The following is a 21,396-nucleotide window of genomic DNA, read 5'->3' as shown; positions in this document are numbered from 1 at the left end:
TCCTCTAGAATGCCTTTCCTCCTCTGCCTGCAGAGTCCTCCCAGGTTGAGTGGCCAGGCTGGTCATTCAACAGCCCTGGGCCCAGGCCATCACCTATAAAATGGGTCACCAGCTACTTCCTGCTGTCTGGGAGTCAGGTGGCACAAGTGTCCCATGTGGCCATGCTGGGTGAAGCTACCTTCCCTACACCCCTGGTGTCACAGAGGCAAGGGGTGACAGGAGCCATTTCTCATTCACCTTGAGTATTCACAGGTCCTAGCCGCCCCCCCCCCCCCCCCAGGGTGGGGTCAGGGAATGGGCAGAGGTCTGAAGAGTCAGGTTTTGAAGAGGGACCGTTTTGGCCCTGTGGCCCTGTCTGGGCTGCAGCTCATCTGTTGTCTCTGCCCACGGCCCTGGGTCTCGGGGAGCAGGGGGCAGGGTGGGGAGGGTGCTGAGCACCTGGCCGCCTTTCTGAGTTCTGGCCCAGGCCCCTGTCCTGACGACTCTTGGCTGCCAAGATTTCCTGTGGTCTAACCCTTGGGTGCAGGCCTACGTCCACGAAGCTCCTGGAGAAGATGACAGGAAAGGACCCTGGGTCCTCCAGGCTGGGGACGCACTTGGATGAGGCAGCCTCTGCTTGCCAGTTGCGCCTGTGGGTACAGGAAGGTAGAGAGGCCCCTCTGCCAGGGCGACCCAGGAGCCAGGGCCTGGTGGACAAAGAGATGGCCCATGCCAGGTGGTTGCCCAGTGCAGGTGGTGGACAGAGGCGAGGGTGGCTGGCATACAGGAGCGCACTCCACGTTGTTGGAGTGTACGTTTGTGTTGTGGGAAGACTTTCAGGTACTCTTCTATGTACTGTCTAGCTTTAACCATTCCCTGATGGTGGTACCCCCAGACCGTGGATCTGCACACTGCTACACCTACATTTGCAGGAACAGGGCTGGAAGCCTGCCTCCCAGACCCAGCCAGAAGCAGCCGTTTACTCGAGATGCGTTGCTCAAGTAGGGGCTGTAGCCGAAAGAGCCCTGTCCTGGGGTAGGGGGTCACAGCCTGGGACACCCACAGGGCTCAGACTCTCTCCTGGCCCCCGGCCTCCTTCCGGGGGGCCGCCCTGCTGTCCTGGCTGGGTCTGTGATCACACCGCCCTTGCCTCTATCAGTGTACAGCCAGCATGGTCCTATGGGCCGGAGGCCAGAGGAGGGGTGGATCTCGTGCTGCCGCATTGGGGCTTGTACTGCAGTGCCTGTCTGTCAGTCAGCCCCTAGCCTGGGCCTGTGTGGCCTTCACCCCAAGGCCAGGGCCGAAGGACATACCAGGAAGCAGTGCGTTTTATTACCAGAGCCCAGCCTTCGCCTTGTTTGCACAGGGCTCCCTCAGCTTCCTGGTGAAGTTCTGGCCCTGCCAGCTAGGCCGGCCAGAGGAGGCTGACCTCCTGCCAGCGGTCGGAGGGCAGATGTCATCCATCTTGCTGCCGGCTTGGCCCCCTGCCTGTGCCGCCTGGCCTGTCTTGGTGCCCTCGGAGAGTTGATCTCAGCCTGCCAGGCCATGAAACTGGAGACGACTCTGAGCGTGACTGAGGCCTCACGGCCGCCAGCTCTTTGCTGGAGGTTGGCTGCAGGCACCAAGAGTGCTTAAAGCGGCCAAGCGCTGTCCTGGGGCAGACCGTCACTTCCCCGCCCCTTCCATTCATGGGTGATTGTGGCTCACAGTGTCCCATCCCCTCACTCCTGCTTTCTCCCAGGAAGGACTCAGCAGCCACGTGTCAGCCCCTCTGAGCCTGTGGCTGCTCGCTCTATGACCTCGTCATCTCCAGTGACCCACTCCTCTAGTCTCCACTTCAGCCACCCCTGTGATGGCTGCCCAAGACCATGTCACCACCTGGAACCGCTCCACCCCTGAAACCGCTGAGTCAGGCACCCCCTCTCTACCCACGGCCTTCAGGCCCTCCAGCCCACTCTCAGTCCCTCGTGGGACATAGGTTCCGGACTCAGCAGGGTCTGGACCTCGCTTCCTTCCCCACCACCCCTTCTGTCTTGGTTGTCCTCCCTCCGCAGCTGAGGTTCCCTGATCCATCATTCAAGCTCTCTTCTGCCAACATCCGCAGCTCTCTTGGCCGCCCAGCTCATGGTCCCGCCCGGCTGGCAGCTCCCCAGCCCTGGAGAAAGCCCAGCAGCCTCCAGCCTGCAGGCGCCCGCCCCCACCTCCGCTGCCGGGAGCGGAGCCGGGGAAGCCAGTGTTGGTGGATTTTCCCTGCTGCCAGACAGGCACGCTCATCAGTTCAGCTGGCCTGGCCTGTCCCTGCCTAGCTGGCTGCTTGCTTTTCCCACTCAGCACTCTGCAGCTCCCCAAGCTTCCTTCAAGGTGGGGAGACCACCTCCCCATCTTAAACACCATCTATCTCCTGTCTCCAGCCTTCTCTGGGTAGATGGCACACTTCTTCACTTCCACATTCTTCCCAACAGCATCTAAAACAAGCTCAGATCTCTCACACCATTAAAAGCTCATCCCGTGTGGCCTGAATTTTTACATTCACTCTCTGTTCTCTCACCACCTCCATCCTGAGCCTCCAGCCCGCTTCCAGCCATCCCGTCATTCCACCACAAGGCCCTGGCTAAGGTCACTGCTGACTTTGATGTGGCCAAGGTCTCCAGGCTTAATTAGGAGCCACATCCGTCTTACCTCCTTCCAGCAGTCTGCTTCCTCTCGCCGTGTCTCTTTGATTTAACTCCTGCCTCCCTGGCTGCTCCTCCTCCTCCACCTCCTCTTCCTCCTTTCCACCTTCATAACCTCCTCCACCCCGAGTCACCCCAGGAATAAGGAGTGTTGCAGAAAGGGGCGAAGCCTTCCACAGGGGCCTGTCCAGGGGACCTCCCCCACCCTGGGGACTCACCACTGGCTTCTCTGAGGAGATGGCTGTTTGGCTGAGGCAAAGGGCATTTGAAAGAAGAATTGGGGGAAGGCTGAGGGAACCATACATGTCCCGAGCAGCTAGAGCCTGAAGCCCCTGGCTCTGTTACCTTCTGGGAAAGAGAGACCCTAGACATGTCCAGAAAAGGGAGCATCAGCTAGATACCCCATCATGGGTGTAGAGGCTTGTAGGAGCAACACCACTGCTGTCCACAGACAAAGCTGGCCCAGCTAGGGCAGAGGTTGGGCCCTGCACAGAGGTTTATCTTCGCTCCAGCCTTGAGTCTCTTAGTTGCCTTTGGAGCAGCCCCAGGATGGTGGGCAGGCTTCTGCAGGTGAGTTCCTTGTCACTGAGGATGTGCAGGGAGAAGCTGGGCAAGGCTTCTCTGCCCTCCCATGATGAGAGACAGTATCCAGTGCTTCTGTAGACCCCAGCCAGCCTTCAGCCAGCACACATGACCAGTGTGAGCTCTGGGCCAGTGCCAGGAGGGAGGAAGATATATGGATGCAATGAAATGGGTGCTCATGGTGGTGCAGATAGCTTCTGGGGAGGCTTGTGGGCAGCTGCCACGGATGGAACGAAGGGTCACAGGAGGCTTCCTCATTGAGAGGACTCCAGGGTCAGATGGGGTTCGATAGGCCACTCAGAGAGTGGGTGGCCAGAGTGGGGGCAGCTGCCTCATGTTCAGTGGAAAGGCCCTGAGTGAGAGACATCCCACTGAAGTATGCCATCACCAGTCGTGTGGTTTTGAGATGATTCAGCTCAATTTCATGGTGAAAACATGTGATACTGCACCAACAGCTCCTTCCAGGCCCAGCCATTCACTTGCATGTCTGACATGGGACAGAGCCTTTATTAGGGCTTCTTAGCTTTGGAGGGGACCTTAATCTGGACCATGTGATGATGGCTTCCCAGAGGAGAGTAGGCCCCAGAAGGGGAGCTGGGAGAGGGGCTTGTGGGAGGAGTGTTTGGTCTCTGGGGAGTTGCAGGTGGCCTCAAAGTCCTCTGTCCTTAGATAACTGAGTTTCCCTGGAGCGGGCCATCCAGTGGGCAGCACCTGCCTACAGCCCAGGGCACCCACTGGCGGAGCCTGGGTGACCCGCACCATCTGGGGGAGGAGAGGTCTCATAGTCTGGTGTGCCAGGGGCTTCAGTGTCACCAGCTAGGTGAGGGCAGCTGGAAAAAAGTTTTGTCTCAGAACTATGACCTCAAATGCCCAGTGTGCCTGTCAACACACCTGCCACTGTCCCCAAGTCACATTGCTCAAGCCTTGGCTCTGCTGGGTCACAGCAGGCATCAGGTATCCTTAGGTTTCCCAGTTCTGGCCCCCCAGCCTTCACTGTCTGCAGCTACCACCTCTGAATTGATGGCAGGGTCTCTGTAGGCTGGGGTGCCTCGCTCTTGCCCTGAGGGACAAGTAATGACACTGTTCTCCTGAGCCTGATGGAGAGGGCACAAGTGCTCTGTGATGCTCAGAAGGCTCAGGTTGAGTGGGAGGACCCAAATGGACCTCAGGAGAGGGGCAGGATTTTAATAAGGTGAGGGTCAGGGTCTCACCAACTCTGCTGGGGGCTGTATTTCACTCATCCTGATTGCAGAGGGGAAACTAAGGCCTGACAGGTAAGGCCTGTCTTCTTTCCAAGCCCGAAGCCATAGCTTGATATCTCTTCACTTTCCACTGGGGCTGGGCTCAGTAGGACCCAGATGTGATTGAGCACAAGTACGATTACTAGCAGCCTCTGTTCGGAGCTGTAGATGGGCCAACTGGATGAGCTGGCTGGGGTGCGTAGTCATCATGGCCTGCTCACCAGCATCAGACCTGGCCCAGAGGGCCAAGATGATGAGACCGTGGGAGTAAGCCATCATGCTCCAGCAGGTGGCGCCAGAGGGCACAGCAGAGGGACGGGGCTTGGTTGGGGGCTCTGAAGACTTCTTGGAGGAAGTGGCTTTCTGAACTCCATCCCAAGACGTCTGTCAGCCCAAGCTGACTCTTTGAAGGCACAGGGTGAAGGAAGGCCTCTGGGCAGAGGAATACAGACTGCCCCACTCCCACCCCAAGAGGGCCTCTTTGGCCTGGCGGGCGGACGCCTGTCCACTCCCCAGCTGTTTTCCTCTGGAGGGAGACGCTGACCAGCTGGAACCTCACTCTGTCCTATTAAGGCTGAGTAAGGGGAGGGCCGGGGGAGTGACTTTCTGGGGGCAGGGAGGCAGCTGCTGAAGCCAGACTACGACAAGGAGGAGGATTTCCCTGCCTGCTGAAAGCCTTCACCTTGGGGGACAAGCAGACAGCTGGGCCAGCAGCGTCTCTGCCTTGCCCTGCCTCCTTTCATCCCACAAAAGGAGATCCTGGCTCTCATTGGGCAGGGGAGAGGAGCAGGGGCTGCTACCATAGCAACTTTGTCATTGACCTGGGGGAGGGAGCTGCTGGGCCTGGAACAGGGTTGTCCAAGGCTGGCCTAACCTAGATAGAAGGGGGGCCTTGGAAGGAAGTAGGGGGCTTTACTTGGCTTAGCATTTCCCTTGGTGCCCAGCCAGGACTTCTAACAGGAGTCTGCGGGCAGCAGGCGGTGGGCTATCACCAGCCCCCACATCTGCTGTCGGTGAATCATAGCTGGCCTGTTCCACATCACTGGAGGGACGACCACAAAGCCAGACAGTGGAGTCTTCCCACAGGACTCACCTCCGAGCCAGGTCAGGAGGGCCCTGATGCCAGCCCCATGCTCAACATACATGAATACTCAGTGGTACAAGGAGTGGGGAGGTTTAGAGAAAGGAAACTGACTTGTGGAGAGTCCTCTAAGAAGACACGGTAAGTTGGGGAGTGTAGAGTCAGGGCATGGGGACCTGGACATGGGTGGAGGTATGTGGACACTGGCCAAGGGACATCGTGCTCCTCTGCTTCATGGGATGACAGAGCCTGCGGCCTGCAATCTCTGCGCTTTACATCCTCTGACAGAGGGGCTGCTGATGCTGGTGGTGTGGGATCGGTTGAATAGTACAGCTCAAAGCGGTAGTGTTCCCCGCCTGCCTGTCCAAAATCTGGTGAGAGCGTGAAAGAGCATCTTCAGATCATCTTGGCGTGGGATCTCTGTGGCTCTCTTAGGGACTATCAGTGGGGCTGGATGGGCCACAAGTGGAGTGTTGTGGGTCCTGGCGCATGCGATTCTGGAGGCAGCAGGGGCAGGGCAGGATAGGTGTGCTGTGCATGGTAGGGGATGATGCGGGCTGGGACTGGCAACCACGGCACAGAACCCTAGCGGGTTCTCTTCGAAGTCCCTCCATGCTGCCAGCTGGGTCAGGTCAGGGACAGAAGGCTGGTCGTTTGGGCCCCTTGGCTCGTGGCTGCGAATAGCCTCTGTCTGCCACCCCCGGTTTGAGGAGGCAGGCCTGTCTCTTCTCAGCACACATCCTGCAGCTGACCCAGCCGGGTTGGGGGCGGAGAGAGGGCAGCTGCCTGGCCCCAAGCCCAGGAGAGCAGAGGTCATAGCAGGGCGCTGGGCTGGGTGGGAGCTGGGGGAGTGTGTAACAAGCAGGGGGGTGGGGGTCAGGTCGGGACAGGAACTGTGGTTTTCTTCTCCTGCCGCCTTCCTGGCAGGCCCTGTGGGAGCTCCCCCTGTAGCCAGCCCTGAGCTGAGGCCTAGGCCACCACCTTCCTCCTTTTTTTCCCTTGGAATTGGGGGCCATTTCCTACCTTGGACATTCTCAACACTGGGTGTTCAAGGTACTGTTGCGGGACAGCTGGTGGCCCACCTGACAGCTAGGTGGGGTCTGTGCTCAGCGCTCAGGGCAGCAGCCTCCAGGTCAGCTCCCACTCTTCAGTGAGAGTCCCTCTCTGGCCCTAGAGCGGTCCCCCGCATGCCCTGAGCTCATCACTGGTGACAAGCCGTGGGAGTGTTGTGGCTCCTGCAGCCTGACTGGGGCCCTCTGTCCCTCTTCACCCCATTTCTCATGCAGGTGATTACACAGAGCTCTGGGCCACAGCCCCTTTGTGGTCTTGTCCTAATGGGCGGAGGCAGAGCCCCTGGCCGAGTCTGAACCCGGAGGCCCCAGCTCTCTGCTGCCCGTGCACTGTCTGCACTGGCCTTCTGGGCCGGAGGGCGCTGACCTGAGCCCCAGCTCCTTCCGGGTCTCCTCCAGGCCATCCTGGGTGGATGCCTCGCACTGGCCTCAGGCCCTAAAGGAGGAAGCAGCGTCCTGTTCTCACAGTGGGCTGCACAGGACAGCTGTCTGCCTGTTCGTCTCAGCGTGACCTGTGGCCTTACTCTAGAGGGGGCCTCCTACTGGCTCGTCTCTGGTTTTCCCTAGACACGCCTCTTCCTACCCAACTCCTCAACCTTCCCCTCCTCTGGCCATCTCCTCCCGCCACCCCACCCCCATCTCCCCGCAACAGCCAGAGTGACTGTGCTGCTCTTGCTTGTATCCTGCTCGTGGACCTCTCATGCTCCAGATGAAGTCAGGACCCTCAGCTGGACCCATGGGACCTGCCTCCAGGCTCCAGGCTGCTGGCAGCACCGCCCTGGTTCCCCTCCCTCTGCCAGCCCTGACAGAGTTCAGTTCCTCGAATGCGTCTGCCACTCCGCAAATGCCTCCAGGTCTTTGCACACACTGTTCCCTCTTCCTAGAACATGCTTTCATCTCTGAGTTCTTTCATTCCCCAAGCTGGCCTGTGTCTCCCACCTCCGTGCACCCATACTTCCCACGTCCTGCCAAAACACTGGTTAAAACCCTGAGGGTAGTTGGTGACCTGCTTCCCCGTTACTCGCTCACTCATAGGGCATGAAGTACCACACACATCCCTCAGGGAGGGGCCACGTCTGTCCTGTGCTTCTGGTGCAGAAGGAGGGGCACCCTTGGACAGGGAGAGGAGCCGGAGGCGGTGCTTGCAGTTGAGGGTTGAGCCTGCACCGCCTGGGGGATGGGCACGGCACCGTGTCCGGACTTCACGGGCTGTGCTGTTGTGTGCCTCCCTCCCGCAGCTACAGCTACATGATCGACAACGTGATCCTGCTCATCACGGGCACGCTGCACCAGCGCTCTATCGCCGAGCTTGTGCCCAAGTGCCACCCGCTCGGCAGTTTCGAGCAGATGGAGGCCGTGAACATCGCACAGACACCTGCTGAGCTCTACAATGCTATTCTGGTGGACACGCCCCTGGGTGAGCGGCCCTGGCGGAGGAGGGAGAGGCGGGCAGTGGCATCAATCTCAGTGCCTCTGGGTGGGGTTTTTTGGACCCCTGGGGGCAGCCTGGAGCCAGAAAGTAAGGCCCACCCATGGCTGCTTACCTTTTTCTTCCGGTCCGCCTTGCCTCCCATTCTCTTCTCACCCTGCCTTCTGCTCCCTTCCTGCTGCTTTCACTGGGCCAGGCAGACTACCCCCAGGGTCTGACTCAGACGATCTAATTTCGTGAATCTGGCTGCTGATTCCTCAGAATGCAGAGGAAGGCTGAGCTCAGGGGGCCTGGGTCCCTCAGAGTCTTGGGAGCTCTGACAGACTGTGGCCCTAAGCTGGGCTGTAGTGACTTGCTGCCCATGAGGCAGAGGAGGGACGCAAACAGCTTCACTTGCTCCACCAAGCAGGTCCCAGGGGCCAAGTCAGGCAGTGTCCAGCAGGATGCAGAGTTCATGTCAGAAGCCAAGGAAGGAAGGAGAACTGGGAGCTTCCTACAGGGCCCCGCCTAGGCAGCATTGGCTCCTGCCTGCCTTGGAGGGGGGCTGGAGAGGAGGCACTAAGGCTGTCGCCAGCTAGTGTCCTCACAGCCAGCATCCTAGTCCCCAGCACACCACCTCCAGGAAGCTGCCAGGATTGTACAACTGGGCCCAAAACTGCACTTGGTCCTGCACTAAGAGGCATAGATCTTACTTGGTCTTATCTACACAATATCTTATCTCATGATAACTCTGAGCTAGTTCTAGGCTGTTGGTGGCTTCTTCAGGTTCTCCATCTCTAAAGAAGAAAAAGACCAGTGAGTCCATGAACTCCCGGGAGATCAAAGGGCTCTCTTCTGCTTTGGCCTCTAATGCCAGCCCTAAAATGGTTCCCTGGGTCCCTGGTCCCTGCTCACCCAGCTGTCATACTCAGGCCTTGTTCTGAGGAAAAGGAGTTTTCCACATGTGGGCCCCAGGCCCTTCTGGGAGATGCAGAGAAGTGAGCGCCAGGCCTTGAATCCACAGCTGCCCCTGGAGAAGGGAGGATGTCACGGCCTCTTATGCAAGCCTGTCTTTGGCATGATCTGAGCTTGGGTCTGCCCCAGAGGCGATTAGATCATGTTATGGCTGGCCGCCTCCTTATAAATCAATTTTAGTAGCAAGAAGGCAAGAGAAGCTCAGGTCAGTATATATGGCCTGGAGTATGGCTTTGGTCACTTCTAAGGCAATAGTCTAGGCCAGGTTGGTGCCCGCACCCCCACCCCTCACTTCCCAGCCAGATGGGCCTTGTGGCAGGGGTCCTCTGTGCCCTGCAGGGGGAGTTGAACATCAGCAGGATTCTTGCCTAGGCTGAGAGTCTGCTCCCCCACCCCTCATACCATGTCTTTCCTCCCCAGCGGCTTTTTTCCAGGACTGCATCTCAGAGCAGGACCTCGATGAGATGAACATCGAGATCATCCGCAACACGCTCTACAAGGTATTGCCCCTGGGCCCGATGGTGGTGGTGAAGTAGGTTGGTGGGGTCCATGGACATGGTAGGCTGGTGATTTATTGGGGTGCTGGGACAGCACATGGGGCTCCTTTCCCAGGGGCTTATCTGCTCACTTTCTGGCTCCCGTGACTGGCACAAGACTGCATGGAACAGGTTCTCCGTCCCTCGGGCCCAGATAAAATCAGCAGGAATGGCTAGGGCTCCTGGATGGCCACTCCCCTGCATCCAGGAGGGTCACTGGCCACCACCCAGGCCATAACTCTCAGGCTCACCCAACCTGGACTGTTGCCAGCAAGGAGCACCTGAGCATGGTGGGAGAGGGACCCAGCCAGGTGTAGCCAGGTCCCTGTGTCCCCCTCATTTTCCCGGGTCTAGGGCCGGTGCCACATGCCACCATCTTCAACCCTACCCACCTTCTGCTTCCCATCAGGCTATGCACAAGGTGATGACCCCTGAAAATAGAGTGGGCTTGGGATTCCTGGGTCAGCACTGCCCTGGCTCAAAGAGGTTAGGAGCAGGCTTGGGAGCCAGAGAAGGGTGCTGGACAGGGACCAGTGAGGACTGTTTGGGGCAGACTGGTCTCTGGCCATAGTGAGGACCTCTGATGGGTCAGCAGTGGGCAGCCCCTGAAGGGGACCTGAAGATAGATAACACTTGCTGACAGCCCTGTTGACCTAACCCTGAGAACATCTGTCTCTTGGATCTTTACAACGAGGCTCTGCTCCTGCCCTGCTTGGAGCAAGGTGGCCAAGACAGTGGCAGCCTGAGCCCACGCCCTCCAGTCTCGCTGCAGGGGTCTGGGCCAGAGGGCAGGGCGGGTATGCCATGGGTGAAGGGCCCACCTGGAGGTTGTAGTAGTGGAGGCACAGGGCCAGCACATGCAGAAGCCAGTGTGGAACACGAGCCAAGTGGCAAGCAGTTCGCTGTGGAAGTGCCGGTTCTGGCTGGACAGTGGGAGATAGACCTGGAAGGAAAGGATCAAGTCAGGCACAGGATCAGGTCCCCCAGGGCCTTGAATGTCAGGCCAGAAGTTTGACTTTACCCTGTAGGCAGGATCAGCCAGCGAAGATTTTCAGCAGGGCAGAGTATCATCAGAGTTTGGAGGACAGACTAGAGGGGATGAGATGAGAGGTAGGAAGGCTATTGGCTTCTGTACTCCTTGGGGCTGCTCTGGGAGCTAGGTAGGCATCAGTATGCCAGTTGAAAGATGAGATTGAGGGCTCAGAGAAGTGGGGTGGGCTGCCTGAAGCCCCAGCCACTGGCTAGACCTTGGGCAGTACTGTGCTTTGCGCGTGGCTCAGCCTGTCTGCAAAGCAAGTACTCTCGTCTGCTAATAGGGAGATGGGGAGGGTGGGGCCAGGGGCGTGGTGGGGGCAGGCAGTCAGAGCTGGCTGTCGTGTGTTAGTGCTCACAACCCACCCCCCCTGCAGTGCTCCTGGCTCCTTGCCGGGTTCCCTGCCCTGAGACAGGGTGAGGGGTGAGGCTGTCCCCTCGGCCTCACCCATGCCCTCACCAGGCCTGACTGGTTCTAGCTGGAGTCACTGGCGAGGGCCGCCTGGGCACCAGCTTGTAAACACCGACCCAATGCTGTGGGCACCATGCCAGGCCCGCCTGTCAGGCCATGTCCCAGTCCAGTAGCCACAGATGGGAGATTACGCGGACCCCCAGTAGCGGGTGGGAACCATGGGCAGCTGGTGCAGCAGACGTGGGCTGGCAGACGCCAGGGGACAGGGTGGGGGCGGGAAGGTGACCTTGGTACTTGGGCCTTTGGGGTCTTGCCAGTTTCTTCAGCTGCTCAGCTCCAGAAGAAAGTCTGGGCCTATTCCACGAGCCTCCACCACCCTGGGGGCAGTCTTTTCAGGGTCAGCCCAGCTCGGCAGAGGCTGGTGGCTTCCCCCACGGAGAGGAACTGTAGGCCCCTCTGGGACAGGCCTGAGATTTGGACACACCCAAGTTGGCTGGTCATAGGGAAGGAGATGGCTGGGGACGGTCCCAGGGGAGACTAGTGCCACTAATCCATGGTAGGATTGGCAGCTGTTTCTATCACCCAAGTCCTCTGCTGTGCTGGGGTCCACTCTCCCTTCCCAAGCTGCTTACTCCTTGACCCCCTGGGCTCGTGGACCCCTGGGTCTCATCTTACTTCCTCTCTCACACCAGTAGAACCTGTGCCCATATCAGTAGGTGGAATGTTGGAGGGCAGACCTCCACACAGAAAGCTTCCTCTGCTTCCCCAGCTCTCACCCCCAGCTCAGAAGCCTGTGGAGCCAGAGTCCCTATGGCTGGGACCCCAGAGAATCTGAGCAGAGGAAGCTCCCCAGAGGTCATGAGACTATGCCCCCCTTCCTTGACACGAAGAGGTTCAGGGAAGGAAGCCTGGGCCTGGCTGGTCTCAGTAGTTAGTCCTGGGAGGGACCTGAGGCCTGGGCTGACCTGGCTTCTCCTTATGCCCAGCAGATCCAATTTGCCTGGGCAGCAAGTACTTGTTCCCGCTGGCAGCCCGAGTGTCCATCCATCGCACTGCAGGGCTGACGTCCGCGCAGGCAATAACCATCCCTCACCAGGAGCTGGGTTGACAGTCTGGTTCCTGCTCTGTGGCTGCCTAGGGGATGGGAAGAGGAGGAGGTGCTCTTTAAGGTGGGGTGCTGAGCGGGGCTGGGGCACCCAATCCAGGCCATCTCCGTGAGCTCTCAGTAGTCACCATTCTTCACTAGCCCGTCAACATGTGATTTTCTGAGGCTGAGGGGAGATTTGGAGAAAAGGCAGGCAGAGAAGCAGGGGCAAGACAGGGCCCCTGTCTGAGCCTGATCCTCTGTGCGATGAGGGTGTGAGGGGCACTGCACCACGAGGCAGACAGTGGGTCAGAAATTGCTCTGTTGCTGCTGGGTGGGAGAGGCAGCAGGGGCTGATGCACAGTGAAAATCTGTGACTGCTTTGGGGGCTCTGACATGGGGGCTGCCCTGGCCAGTCCACTGGTATGATATTTGGATTAACCATGAAAGGAGCTGGGAAGGGAAGAAAGGAACTATGAGGGGGAAGCCTGGCAGACCCAGCTCGAGTCTCCCTGCCTAGGCTGATTGAGCCCCATGCCCTGCACAGGCCTACCTGGAGTCCTTCTACAAGTTCTGCACCCTGCTGGGCGGGACCACAGCCGACGCCATGTGCCCCATCCTGGAGGTGAGTGCCTGCCCCCTTCCCGCCTGCTGGTGCCCTGGCCCTGGGCGTGGGGAAGCCCTGATAACCGACCGGCTACTGCCTCCCCCCCATTCTGTCTCTCCGGTGCCTGTGCACTGGCCCCACAGTTTGAAGCAGACCGCCGCGCCTTCATCATCACCATTAACTCCTTCGGCACAGAGCTGTCCAAGGAGGACCGTGCCAAGCTCTTCCCACACTGTGGACGGCTCTACCCGGAGGGCCTGGCCCAGCTGGCTCGAGCTGATGACTATGAGCAGGTCAAGAACGTGGCCGACTACTACCCGGTGAGTGCCCTGACTGTGGGACGGGGGGCAGGCCTGTTGGCACCCACATGCCCATCCCACACCCAGCAGCACCCTTGTGCTCATGCCTCCCTTCCCCCTCACCCTGTGCCCCCTCTTTCCCGGGTCAGGAGTACAAGCTGCTTTTTGAAGGTGCGGGCAGCAACCCTGGAGACAAGACCCTGGAGGACCGATTCTTCGAGCACGAGGTGAGTGCTGGGCCTGCTTATCGAAGGGAGGGGTTGTTGGCCCAGCCCCTTGCACACCACTCTTTCCTTTGTCTGCAGGTGAAACTGAACAAGTTGGCCTTTCTGAACCAGTTCCACTTTGGTGTTTTCTACGCCTTTGTGAAGCTCAAGGAGCAGGAGTGTCGCAACATTGTGTGGATTGCCGAGTGCATCGCCCAACGCCACCGCGCCAAGATTGACAACTATATCCCTATCTTCTAGCACCCTGGACCAAGGCTCCCCACAGTGCGTGTGTATATGTGTGTGCTGTGACAAAGCTCACGGCTCATCTACCTGCCCTGGGGGTAGCACACTGTCCTTGTGGCTGCCCCGCTTCCCTGACCCTCTCCGAGACTGCTCTTGGGCCTTCAGGGGGCTGGGCACCTGCTCCCCACACTAAGGATGGACCAAGCCACCACCTCCAGAGCAAGGAGGCCCCCTCAGCCCTGTGTTTACAGCCACTGACGTGTCTGAGAAGCATGTGGTCACTTTTGTGTCCCTCCCTAACCTGAGAACCCTTGGGGGCAGCGTGAACCTTCTCTTCCCTCAGTGGGCCCCCCAGAGCCATGGCCAGGATAAAGTATGTGTGTTCTTGGGAAATAAGGGGGTAGCTCTGCTCTTCCAAGATAATAAAAACTTCTCTAAGCCCAGCAGTCTTCTGTATTCTTTGGGCCCTGGCCCTTCTCCCAGATCCCCAACTTGCCTCAGGCCTCCTGAACCACCCCCCCCCCCCAAGCCTTCTATCTCCCTTCCTCAGGTGGCAGCCCTTGGCTGGCCTTGTCCCTGTGCAGCCAGGCTCCTTGGGGGGGCGGGAGGTCGGTGGCAGATGGCCCCTTTCTCTGCTGGAGGTTCCAACAGGCCCATGGAGTGGGCTTCTGACTCTAGAGGGCCCCCAGGGTTCCCTGTTTGCTTCACTGAGCACCACAACTCCCTGGGCTGGGGTCATTACCTCCATTTCACTCTGAGGAAACCTATGGATATGTGATCTGCCCAAGGTCACTGAAGGGGGTTGGATGTAAACCAGGTCCTGTGCCCAGAGCCTCGGCCCCCATGCTGAGCCCTGGGGGTTGCCCAGGCAGTTCCAGTCTGTTACACGGCCACAGCCTGTCACCTAGGCAAACAGAGCATCTCCCCCATTCTAGGAGATATAAAAATTTGTCTTTATTCAAAAAGTGGCAATCAGGTGAGTATGTAACCTCCCTGTGGCTTGGGGGGCTTGAGGTGGGTGGTCAGGGCCCTAATCCTTGAGCCAGTCAAGAAACAGGATTCACCCTTCAAATCACAGCACTGAGGCACTGGTGCCAAGAAATAATCCTGAGGGGGTACCCAACGTACCTAGTCTCGCCTTAGTTTGCAGAGGCACTGTAGGACCCTGGCTAAGGCTCTAGTTAAGCCTTGAACTAAACTCCCCATCCAGCTGGGTTCTGCAAGCTGCATGGTGGAGCCTTGTGCCCAGGAGGGTCTGTTTGGGCTCATGAAGCAGGAGAGGCCCAGAGATTCACCGGAAAGCCTTCATCTCACCAGGCCTGGCCTGTGGCATCGGCAGTGCATGGGGTTGGAGTCCTTTGGGCCAGGCTCTAGGGCAGACCTGGGTGTCAGAATACCTGGAGGAGGAGCAAGGGCACAAGGAGCCTCCTTTGCTGGAGCTGCTCTACATGCACCCTGCTCACTGGGCAGTGGGAGAGGGGTCTGGTCTAGGGCCTTGGTCCTGGGCTATGTCCCGGGCAGACGTCAGGCCAGGCTGGCCAGCCTGTAGTGCTCTCGGCACAGAGGGACTGATGAAGAAGGACTGTAGGAAACGCTGCCTCAGGCCCTCAGGCAGGTAGTAGTGGATGAAGTATATGAGCCCCAGGCCATGACCTGGGTAATAGCGGCGGCGTGGCTGGGCCGCCAGCAGTGCATCGGTGATGGCATCTACCACCGGGCTGAGGTCTGGCAGAGCCTGGCTCAGAGAGTGCAGGAACTGCCTATTCAAGTGCTCGATGTAGTCCTCACCATAGGCCTGCAGCAGCTCTCGTGGCAGGGTGGCCAGCAGCTGCTGCTTGCGCTCTTCCCACCGGTGCACGTCCTTCACTGACTCTGTGGAAGGAGTGCCAAGGCCAGAGTGGGGTCAGTGAGGGAAGCCAAAGCCAGACCCAGGTCTCTTAACTCACAACCTGAGACCCGCCCCCAGCCAAAGTCACGCCCATTCCTCAGACCCAGTCTCACTCCAGAGAAGACCACATCCCCCTGCCTTCCTCCTCCTCCCCCCACAAGCCCCACCCCCAAACCCCTGAGCCTCACCTGTCCTGAAGCAGGCAGGCTGGATGATGCTGACCTTGACACCCCAGGGCAGAAGTTCACAGCTAAAGTTGCCCATAAGCAACGTCAAGGCTGCTTTGGAGGTCCCATAGGCAGCCAAGCATGGAAACGGCATGTCTCCTGGGGATAGATTGGGAGTGGGGGATGCCTCAGCTTGGGCCAGGGACTCCAGTATCTCTCCCCGCCCAGCAGGGGCATCTTTTCTGCTCCAGTGCAGGAGGACCCTCACCTGCTGGGCTGCTCACGGTCACAATGCGACCACTTGAACGACGCAGCAGTGGCAAGAGGCCTTTGGTCATCTCTAGTGCACCAAAGAAGTTCACCTCCATGCAGGTGCGGAACGTGGCCACTGGACACAGCTCTGCATCCGCCACAAAGATGTTCTGGCCTGCGTTGTTGACCAGGCCCCACAGACCTGAGGGCATGGAGCCAGGAGGGAAGCTGCGGGTCAGTTCTGCAGCACACCTCCAATCCTGGCCCCCTCACATCTGCCCAGCCATGCCTTTTCCCAGCGAAGTTGAGCCTACTGACCAGTGCTGGCGGTGTGCACCTTGGTGAACTCCAGCACACGGCTAATGTCTGCTGGCTTGGTCAGGTCCATCTGCAGCAGCTTCAGACGAGAAGAACAGCAGGCACGTAGCTCTAGGGCACCAGGGCTATTCAGATCCAACACGGTGGCCAACACTGTGAAGCCCATGGCGTCAAGCTTCTTGGCCGTCGCGTTGCCAAAACCAGAGTCACAGCCTGGTCAGGGAAGGAAGGACAGCCAGTGAACTCCACTATGGCCCAGTTCAGCCTGAGACACCCCAGGGTCACCATGGCCTGGATGGGATCCAGGCTTCTGACTCCTGACTTCCCAGCATCGGCAGCCCTCCCCTCCTAGGCCCATCTCTGGGAGGCTTGGACCCTCTGGCTGAGCTCCTGAGGACCAAATCTTTCAAAGCTGTCATCTCCCTGACCCCTCATAGCGACCCTATCAAACGTGGCTTATGATCCCCACTTTACAGATGAGAAAACTGAGACCCAGTAATGCTAAGTTGCTTCCCTCAGAGTCACTCAGCTGGCGCACAGTAAGGTCAGGACTCTGTTGGTAGGTCAGCCAGTCCCAGCTGAGACCCAGCCTCAGCCCTCATGTCCTTCTGTCTGCTTGAGATCAGGCCTCAGCTTGCATGTGCAGATATTACTTCCCAGCCTCGCTTCCTTTCTCATTGTCCTTGCCCAGCATTCTTCCTCTTACCTGGACACTGAAGCAGCCCCCCTTTTTAGTCCTGTCCCCCCTTGTCCCCTTGAATCCATTCTCTGCCTAAGTAGCCCGAGGGATCCTTCCCAAAATGACAACACCCTCTGCTTCTGAAAACCTCTCCAAGGCTCCTCACAGCCCTTAGGATAAAGCCAAAGTGCTCTGTTCCCATCATCTAGGCCCTGTACAACCTGAGCTCCACCTTCCTTTCCAGTTCAGCACCCTCTACTATTGTTCCAGGCTCCAGGCAAGCTGGAGGCCCATATCCATCTTATGCTTGACCCTTGGAATTCCAGTGAATGGCAACATTGGGACATTCTCTGAACTTCAAATAACTTGCCTCCAGGACAGGGTCACAGTGGATGAAGACAAGAACAGACCTGCATTAGAATCCCTTCCCACATCCATCAAATGTGATCTGAGGTCAGTTACCACTCTTGGAGGCTTAATTTCCTGGTTTTGGTATGCAGAGAGATAAACCACGAGGCAGAGCCAGTGTAGGGGTCTAATAAACTCCGGCTCCCTTGATTGTTCCCATTCCAATCCAGCTCCTTGGGTGGTCAATAAGAGGGGGTGTGGGGAGGGGGGTGACCAGTGAGGAAGGAAGCTCTTTAGAGCCTGCCCCCATGGTGGTCCTGCTGATCAGAGGTTGCAAAGTGGTTCTGCACAACCAGCTCCCTTCTCTCTGTGGAGAGAGAAAACAAAGCCAGGGGGCCACAAGCTGGGCTTTGTGTAGCTGGGAGCCCCCTAGCCAGCCCCAGCTGAGGGGTGCTTCCTGGGCAAGTCTGGCTGGAGGAGGGGAGTGAGCACGTGTGTGTGTGTGTGTGTGTATGTGTCCCCACTTGCCTAACCTCCCGTCCAGAGCAGACAAGCTCTTCATGGGGAAACTAAGGCCTCCCAGAACCTCAGCTCTGAGGTCCCAACACAATCACCCACACCTTTCATACCCTCTTGCTCACCTGTACACACTCAGAAACCTACGCTTACCTCCAACCTACCTGCAGAGAGGCATGAACAACAATGGCTCAATCCCATGAGACCCGTACTGCCCAGCAGTGCACACATGTGCACACAGAGCACCCAGTCGCTCGGCCCAAACCCTGACCCCAGGGCTGAGCTCCCCAATAGCCTCGGCTAGGGGTTCTCAGGAGCATTCCCAGGGAGGGGTGGGCGGCAGCTCTGGCAGGCTCAAGGCACAGTGTTCCTAGCAAGTGAGGCAGGGCCTGGTCACCTACTCGTACTGCAGTGAGTAGTGAGTGAAGAAACCCCAGAGTTTAGGGGCATTGGGAAGCTTGGAGGTCAACTCTCCATGTTTAGATGGGGTGGGTTGGGCAGTCCGCTTACCCTCCTCCATCGCGGGACTTTGTAACCAGAACTGAGGGAAGACTCAGTCTCACTTCACTCTCAAGCTCAAGGCTAGGAGATGTAACAGTAGTGGCACAAGGACCTGAGGTGAGATCCCAGGAAAGACTGCCTGGGCCACTAGTATCTGAAGATGACCTGGGTCCTGAGGAGGCTAAACTCACTAATTAGAAGGCAGGAGGGGAGCTGCCCTGTCCTTGGGGGCAGAAGCTCTTTGCTTTCATACCAGGAGGTCTGTCATCTCTCCTTCCTCAAACCACTAAAACTGGGGGTCCCTTGAAACTTCTCACTCTACTCTGAACTCACATCTCTCCCACCCAACCCGAGCCATCCTCTATCTCCACCATCTTTACTGAAGCTCAAACCCTCCTGCTACCTTCACCTCAGCACATTCTGGCTTCTTGCTGGGCATTCAAGGCCCCTTCCAAGATACAAATGCTTGTCCCACCACATCTCAGCAGCCAGACTGCTTCCTGACTGTCCCCCTCCCCCCCCGGGCCACGCTCATTCCTGCCTCAAGCCTCTGTCCCACACCCTTTGTCTGATCCAAAACACCTTCCACACTCTTACCTATCTCCACCTATCTTCTGAGGCCCTGCTCAAGGATGGCCTCCTTTGGGAAGTTTTCCCAGCTTCATCTGATCATGCAGGGCCCCCTACTGGACTGAGGTCTCTGAGGAGCCACTCACCAGTGCAAGAGAGCAGAATCCCGAGCACCTGTCCAAAGCCATGGGAGTTAGGGGACAGACCAGGCTCCCCCTCCCCAATACAGTAGAGCCAGTAGTGTGCTATGCAGTAGTGGCCCCTGACTTTTCGCTCTCTCTCCACTCCTGGGTCTCAGCTCCTCCTTCCCTCTTTCTGGTGATAGATTTATTCCTTGTTCCAGACGAAGAGCTCAACAAGGTGGCCAGAGGCACCTGAGCCCAGCTCTCTAAGACCTCACCTCTTTCCCAGGCACAGAGGACCAGGAGGAATGGTAGTGGCGTAATGAGTGCAGACTCTGGACAACTCCTTCACAGTCTGGGTCTGGGGGGTGGGATCTGAGGGGTGGCTGAATGTCCAGCTGTCCCTCATGATGACCTCAAGCTTTTCTGAACTCCAAGGAGCCCAGCCAATTGGGAGAAGGGGGTCCCAACTCTCCATTTAAGCCTATTCCTCCTGGTCCCAGGGAAGAGACAGGACCTCCCACGTGGGGATGTTAGGCAGAGCTCAAGGCGGTGGAGATTGTCTTCAGTCCCTCCGAGCAGTGTCCTCTGTCGGAAGACTGCTGTGTTGGAGAGGGACATAGCATAAACCCCAAGCTCCAGGAGGCTCCTTTGGCACTCTCTTCTGCGCACCTGCCCACTCCCTGCCTCCTTTTCCCTTCAATCCTCCCCAAAGCCGTAGGTAGTCAACCCGGACTTGGGGAAGTGCCCTGCGCTTCCTACTTGGCTGGCCCCCTGAACCCAGGGGTGAGAGGCTTCCCCACTTCTCGGCTGGGGGTCCCGCGTTGCCTTGGCATGCCCACAGGGAGCCCTCTGGGTGTCCGGTCCCGCCCTCGAACCGGGAGTCGCCGCGCTCCGCGCCCCGCGCACTCACCGGTGATGAGCACCGCGCGAGTCGCCACGGGCAGGCGCTGCGGGCGCGCCAGGCGGGACAACACGATCCAGCCGGTGGCGGCCAACACGACAAGTGCGGCCAGCGGGGGTAGCAGGCGCTGGCACAGCCAGTCGAGCGCGGCCAGCAGCACCAGCGCCGCCAGCAGCGGGCAGCCCAGACGCAGGTCTGAGCGCAGCAGCTGCAGCAGCGCACGGGCCGCCAAGAGCAGCCAGGCGCCGCCCGACGGCCAGGGCCAGCTTTCCATGGCGACCGGGCTGGAGAGCAGGGATTGGGACGCGGGGCTGGGACGCGGGGGTGCAGCAGGACACCAGCCAGGAGCGGGAGGGGATACTGGCTTTCTCTGTTCGCCCTCGGGCCGAGCTTTTAAAGAGCCCCGGGGGCGGGGGCGAGGGCGGAACGGAGGCGGGGAAGGGGCGGGGCTTTCCTTTACTTCTCTGCCAGCACCCTGTGCCGGGCAGGTGCCCCCACCTCTACCTCCCGCCCTCTGCCCCGCCCCCGCGGTCAGATCCTCTTTCGAAGAAGCCAGAACCAAGTCCCAAAGTTGCTGCTCAACTGCTCAGCTTGCCGCTCGCTGGCCGTGCCCAGGAGAAGTGCGGTAGGTCTAGTCCTAGTGGCCGGCATGCGCTCACTCCTGCGCTGGTCCGCTGAGCCACGACTGCCAGATGAGCACATCCACAGCTCACACTTGCTCGGGACACCTGAGGACACACGCAACCTTCATCCTCACATTGACCGCACCTCCGCGGCCAGCCGGGCCTGCCAGAACACCTCGGGGAACCAGCCGCCCTCACCCGGCAGCCTAGGCCAACGCCGGCGCAAACACCACGCCTTGAGCTGCCGCAGGTGCCTAGAACACACGCTCACACCTAAGCTACCCGCGGCCACCGACCGATTTGGGGCTGGGGGCCGGGTGGAGCAGGGTGACAGACCATATTCTTGGGAGTCTCTGCCCCGCCATCCCCCACTTCCTTCCACTTTCCAGCCCTGGGTGTGCAGCAAACCCCCTCCCCACACTCCGCCTCCCCTCCTGCCACATAAGTGTACATGTGTGGGCGTGAGTGTGTGGAGGGGGGTTCTGAGGAAGCATCTAGGCCTCCCATTAACTCCAGCCCACTCTCCAACACCAGGGACCCCAAAAGCCAGGCCAATGGGGACACCCGGGGAGTCAGTGAGGGCAGCCTCTAGGACAGGGTGATCCCTGCCCTGCTCCCAGGATCCCCCAGGGTATAAAGTGAGTGAGTGTGGGTGCATTTCCCTGCCTGTGTGTATGAAAGTCTGTGTCTGTGTGTGGCCCTGTGGGCCCTCACTCTGCCCACCCCGGTGGCTGGCACCCTGTGCTTGGCATCCTTGCCAGGTTCTGCCAGCACAGGCAAGTGGTGCCAGTACCTCACTGCCAGGCCCTGTGCTGAGGTCGGTAGGTCAGCCCATGGTGCAGGGGGTCCCTGCTTCTTCTGAACCCTTGCCCAGTGCCTCATCTATGCCCACACTATGTCCTGGGGGGGGGGGTGTCATGAACCCTTCCCAATTATGTTGCCCATTCTCTATCTTAGATGCTCAGGTTCTGTGCCAGGGCTTCAAGGCAATGCCTCCTCGAAGCCTTCTCTGCCACCCAGGCATGGCCCCCTGGAGAGCCAGGGTTATCTCAGGAGGAGCAGGGAGACAGACTTACTT

At 58.9% G+C, this 21,396-nt stretch overlaps 2 protein-coding genes across 4 annotated transcripts in view; one reads left to right on the top strand and one right to left on the bottom strand.

Annotated features, from left to right (window-relative positions):
- ATP6V0D1 (ATPase H+ transporting V0 subunit d1) overlaps positions 1 to 13,873 on the top strand; it is a 37,280-nt gene extending 23,407 nt beyond the window's left edge. The window contains exons 3-8 of the mRNA XM_065925545.1: positions 7,864 to 8,042; positions 9,429 to 9,508; positions 12,620 to 12,697; positions 12,823 to 12,999; positions 13,128 to 13,205; positions 13,284 to 13,873. Of these exons, the coding sequence (XP_065781617.1) occupies positions 7,864 to 8,042; positions 9,429 to 9,508; positions 12,620 to 12,697; positions 12,823 to 12,999; positions 13,128 to 13,205; positions 13,284 to 13,445 (754 nt within the window). The 3' untranslated portion in view covers positions 13,446 to 13,873. The remainder of the gene's footprint in view (positions 1 to 7,863; positions 8,043 to 9,428; positions 9,509 to 12,619; positions 12,698 to 12,822; positions 13,000 to 13,127; positions 13,206 to 13,283) is intronic.
- HSD11B2 (hydroxysteroid 11-beta dehydrogenase 2) lies at positions 2 to 20,055 on the bottom strand. Of its 3 annotated transcripts, XR_010661681.1 has the most exons (8): positions 19,705 to 20,055; positions 16,056 to 16,268; positions 15,754 to 15,939; positions 15,507 to 15,644; positions 15,219 to 15,302; positions 11,954 to 12,122; positions 10,366 to 10,487; positions 2 to 629 (listed from the first exon to the last, which is right to left on the bottom strand). XR_010661681.1 is itself a non-coding variant. In XM_065925544.1 (7 exons), the coding sequence occupies exons 1-6, from the start codon at positions 19,967 to 19,969 to the stop codon at positions 11,965 to 11,967; spliced, it is 1,044 nt and encodes a 347-aa protein (XP_065781616.1). In that variant the 5' UTR covers positions 19,970 to 20,055; the 3' UTR covers positions 9,523 to 10,487; positions 11,954 to 11,964. The 3 variants fall into 3 exon arrangements, 2 of the variants coding, with proteins under 2 accessions (XP_065781616.1, XP_065781615.1); XM_065925544.1 differs by lacking the exon at positions 2 to 629 and having other exon boundaries at positions 9,523 to 10,487; XM_065925543.1 differs by lacking the exons at positions 2 to 629; positions 10,366 to 10,487; positions 11,954 to 12,122 and having other exon boundaries at positions 14,368 to 15,302.
- Between the last annotated feature and the right edge of the window lie 1,341 nt (positions 20,056 to 21,396).

Source organism: Muntiacus reevesi, chromosome 2, assembly GCF_963930625.1.
Source record: "Muntiacus reevesi chromosome 2, mMunRee1.1, whole genome shotgun sequence".
NCBI classification, from domain to species: Eukaryota; Metazoa; Chordata; class Mammalia; order Artiodactyla; family Cervidae; genus Muntiacus; species Muntiacus reevesi.
The sequence above is the reverse complement of the archived record's forward strand: the minus strand, read 5'-3'. Positions and strand labels throughout refer to the sequence as shown.